This window comes from Homarus americanus, unplaced genomic scaffold, assembly GCF_018991925.1.
Source record: "Homarus americanus isolate GMGI-L3 unplaced genomic scaffold, GMGI_Hamer_2.0 scaffold24759, whole genome shotgun sequence".
Taxonomy (NCBI): domain Eukaryota; kingdom Metazoa; phylum Arthropoda; class Malacostraca; order Decapoda; family Nephropidae; genus Homarus; species Homarus americanus.
The window spans coordinates 45,460-50,333 of NW_024734510.1; the positions used below are offsets into that span (position 1 = coordinate 45,460).

General features: G+C 45.2%; 1 protein-coding gene across 1 annotated transcript; it reads right to left on the reverse strand.

The window, feature by feature from the left end:
* Window positions 1-3,620: 3,620 nt before the first annotated feature.
* Window positions 3,621-4,601, reverse strand: LOC121870267 (keratin-associated protein 16-1-like). Its single transcript, XM_042372051.1, has one exon. It carries the CDS (start codon window positions 4,599-4,601, stop codon window positions 3,621-3,623), a length of 981 nt encoding a protein of 326 aa, XP_042227985.1.
* Between the last annotated feature and the right edge of the window lie 273 nt (window positions 4,602-4,874).

The window sequence follows — 4,874 nt, forward strand, 5'->3', positions numbered from 1 at the left end:
CTCAACATTCATACTTCCCAAGCTCACCTATGCTTCCCCTACCTGGTCTTCCTCCCTAAATGCCACACAACGTAAACACCGAGAAAAAGTGCAAAAGAGGGCATACAAGATTATTCTCTCCCCTTCCTACTCCACATGTCAAGAAGCGCTCAACACACTGACCCTCTCGGCTCTCATTGACCATCACCACGACCTCATCTGCAAATTTAGTGAGAAGCTTCTGCACCATCCACTACACCGGCTCCTACTACCACCCGAGATCCCTCGTCCGAGAATTGCTGTTCTATACCAAAACCGCATCCAGCCCATACGAGCACGAACTGGTCGCGATAAGAACAGCCCAGTCCCTAGCATTGTAAAAATTATCAATAACTTGTAATCAACCAGTGTATTCACTCCCAGTCAATCTTACTTTTTGCACTGTCACTATGTTGAAATGCCCTGAAGTTTGAGCTTCTCCCCACCTAGTTATTATATATCATATTTGCATCACTTAGGTTACTTATATATTATTTGTAAATCAAGAGACCCATTCCCCAATTATGTAACTTTATATTTTCAGCCTTCCGACTGCCATGCTCTTTCAATAAACTGTTAATTAATATTATTATTATCACACACACACACACACACACACAGCGGCAGTAGGCAGCTACCAAACAGGGAGGTACTACCGCCTGGGAAGATATTGGAAGCATAATGTGTTGTCTAATGGTAGACCCTGCTGCCATATGGCATCACGAAACTTGTGACCAAGTCCCAGGTTGTTGATCTGACTTTCTGTCTCATTTACACACAATTGCAGGGTCTCAATTGTTTCTCTTACTATTGACAACACAACATACATATATTGTTTCTCACTTATGATCTTTTTTTTCGTTTCTGTATTTCTTTATTTATTTATTATTATTATTATTATTATTATTATTATTATTATTATTATTATTATTATTATTATTATTATTATTATTATTATTATTATTATTATTATTATTATTATTATTATTATAACTTTATTATTTTATTTTCAATTTTGTATATTTTATTATAAATTTTATTTACTATGAATCATCATCTTTACATTTTCGCCCCCCAGGCTAATCCCCGTAAAAACACACTGGTCCGAGTGTTTGGCCCTGTCCTTCTCCACCCCACTTCCCCCTCCACTTCCCCTACCTCACTTCACCGGAATTTACCAGCAAAACATTCCAGTGATCACTACAAGGATTGGTTATCAAACAGTGATCTAATAGTGTATTCCAAGGTAAAAACAGGTGTGCTTCGTAATAACCGCCATTAGATAAAAAAAAATCGCAAGACGTCAGTGGCTGTCGCCTTCATTAACTTCACCTAGGCATTTGACTTAGTCGACCACAATTTAATAATCAACAAAGCCATCGACCTCAGGTTTCGGAGAAGTCCTATATCATGACTTATAGACTTCCTTAGTGACCGACGCCACGTCATACGCTTCCAAGGAGCTGTCTCCACCTTTCAGTCACTCACCAGCGGCGTCCTCTAAGGCGCCAATATGGGACCGCTCTGTTTCCTCATATTTATCAATGATGCCTTGAGAAAAAGTCTTGCTCGTTGGAAATATGTCGACGACTCCACCATTAGAACCAGTATGAATATCTTGGCTTTCGACTACAGCACCTTCCAGAATATATTGAACAATCTCCAAAATTGGGGCACCAATAACTATGTCACCATCGACCATACCAAGACCTTGTCCCACCCCTTTCCATTACTTTTTGGCTCCAACACATTCCAGGTTGTGGACGCCGTCAAGCTCCTCGGCGTCACTATAGATAACAAACTAAATTGGAAAGCACACGTCAGTGCAATTGTCAAATCTCCCAATTTTTATCTCCACCTCCTCTGTCGTCTCAAGTCCCTCGAAGTTCCCGTGCCCGAGGTCCTCAGTGCTTACTCAACATTGCACCTTCCCAAGCTCACCTATGCTTCCACTGCCTGGTCTTCCTCTCTAAATGCAATGCAACGGAAACACCTAGAGTAAGTGCAGAAGAAGGCGTGCAAGATTATTCTCTCCCCTTACTACTCCACATATCAAGAAGCGCTCGGCACACTAACTCACTCGGTTCTCTCTGATCATCACCACGACCTCATCTGCAAATTTAGTGAGAAGCTTCTGCACCATCCTCGACACCGTCTCCTGTTTCCACCCGAGATCCCTCGTACGCGAATTGCTATTTAACACAACAACCGCATGTAGCTCATACGGTGGAGGTTCCCGGCAGCTCAACAGCAAAGACCACTTACGACCATCCCTCTTGTCTCTGTTTCAGTGGTGGCACGTTGTTCATACCCTGAGTAATTACACAATATTATCCCCGGTGGACACTGTACACTACACACGTGGGAAGTTTAGCGTTATGTTACATTACCTTGTTATGTCAGAGGCCTGCAGTTCCCTAGTGTACTCGTATTAGAGTAACATGCATCTTCATTTATCACCGCCACAGTATATTGTTTACACATGAAGACAAAATACCTTTGGACCAGAGAACACTGAACTCACCCTCTACCAGAATATAAGTCTACCTCTGGTTGTTTCACTCTGCTTTGTAATCAACATCGCTTTTCGAAATTTTGCCACCAGCATATTGGAAATAATAGTAGAAGTTGTGAATATGTGTACAAGTAGACGCAGCCAAGTATCCTGCTCCTGGATTATTACAGGATTCTACAAAGGCCACTGGCATCCTTCCATCGGCATGGCCACCTTTAGTGAGTAGCCATTAGGTGAATAAAATAGTATAAGGTAAAAAAATTATAGTACGGAAAGTAATTGTTATGACTGTCAGAATATAAGGAACAACATATCCAAAGTTTCTCAGTTTCTCGCGTGTGTTCCCATCGCGGGTAGGTGTGATGTGTAACTCATGTTTACGTCTTTTGAATAAAAAAAAATAGTCTCGTCTTCATAAAATGAAAACATTTGACTTTGTTATATTTTATAGATATTCAAAGATTTACTGATACTACCATAAACAATTATTAGTTACCGTACCATCAAATACATGTTTATGGGTGAAAAGTTTCTACTGAAACTTATGGTGTGAATCTTGATTTTCTTCCTGTGTTTGACTTAATGCCACATAAATTCTGACGCTGAAATCCGTGCTATTATTATTACATGTTATAACCAAGTAGTTCTTATAAAACACACGCCCTAGTACGCCTTCCCACACCTCACTCTACACTTACACCTGACAATATACATAAGTATTTTGGGCCCTTAGCTGGTGCATGACACTGGCTGGTGCATGATGGAGAGTTTTCAGTTAGCTAGATGTATCTTTATAAAGCCTACTTATGTTGTATCAGTTATGTAGGTCCATATGTATATTGTATAAGCTATGTATGTGCTGCTGCCAATACTTGGTATTATATTGTCCAACACCTGGCAAACTACCGCACCATCCAAACTACCGTGAGGGTAGTAAACCATATCAACATGGGTAGGTCTGGCGGCTCTCCCGGCAGCCTTACCAGTCTGTCCATACAGAGCACACGTCTGCCCCGTGCTCTTGCCTCTGTACTGATACCCCTTCAGTACACTCCAGTGAACTAATTGTCTTATTACTCATCAACTCCTATAACATGACACTGGCTGGTGCATGACACTGGCTGGTGCATGGCACTGGCTGGTACATGATACTGGCTGGTACATGACACTGGCTGGTGCATGACACTGGCTGGTGCATGGCACTGGCTGGTACATGATACTGGCTAGTACATGACACTGGCTGGTGCATGACACTGGCTGGCATGGGTATTGGCTGGTGCATGACACTGGCTGGTGCATGACATTGGCTGATGCATGACACTGGCTGATGCATGACGCTGGCTGGGTGCATGACACTGGCTGGTGCATGACACTGGCTGGTGCATGACACTGGCTGGTGCATGGCATTGGCTGATGCATGACACTGGCTGATGCATGACAATGGCTGGCATGACACTGGCTGGTGCATGACACTGGCTGGCATGACACTGGCTGGTGCATGGCATTGGCTGATGCATGACACTGGCTGATGCATGACAATGCCTGCAGACACGCTGGTGCGACACTGGCTGGTGCATGACATTGGCTGATGCATGACACTGGCTGATGCATGACGCTGGCTGGTGCATGACACTGGCTGGTGCATGACACTGGCTGGTGCATGACACTGGCTGGTGCATGGCATTGGCTGATGCATGACACTGGCTGATGCATGACAATGGCTGGTGCATGACACTGGCTGGTATGACACTGGCTGGTGCATGACACTGGCTGGTGCATGCATTGGCTGATGCATGACACTGGCTGATGCATGACAATGGCTGGCATGACACTGGTGGGGCGACACTGGCTGGCATAGCATTGGCTGGTGCATAGCATTGGCTGGTGCATGGCACTGGCTGGTGCCTAACACTGGCTGGTGCATGACACTGGCTGGTGCAGACTGGCTGGTGCTTAACACTGGCTGGTGCATGACACTGGCTGGTGCATGACACTGGCTGGTGCGGCACTGGTGCCTAACACTGGCTGGTGCATGACACTGGCTGGTGCATGGCACTGGCTGATGCATGACACTGGCTGGTGCCTAACACTGGCTGGTGCATGACACTGGCTGGTGCCTAACACTGGCTGGTGCATGACACTGGCTGGTACGGCACTGGCTGGTGCATGGCACTGGCTGGTGCCTAACACTGGCTGGTGCATGACACTGGCTGGTGCATGGCACTGGCTGATGCATGACACTGGCTGGTGCCTAACACTGGCTGGTGCATGACACTGGCTGGTGCATGACACTGGCTGGTGCATGGCACTGGCTGGTGCATGACACTGGCTGGTGCATGGT

Bases quoted from the DNA above. Each gene is read 5' to 3' on its own strand.
- LOC121870267 (XM_042372051.1), bottom strand. From the start codon at position 4,601: ATGCATCAGCCAGTGCCATGCACCAGCCAGTGTCATGCACCAGCCAGT.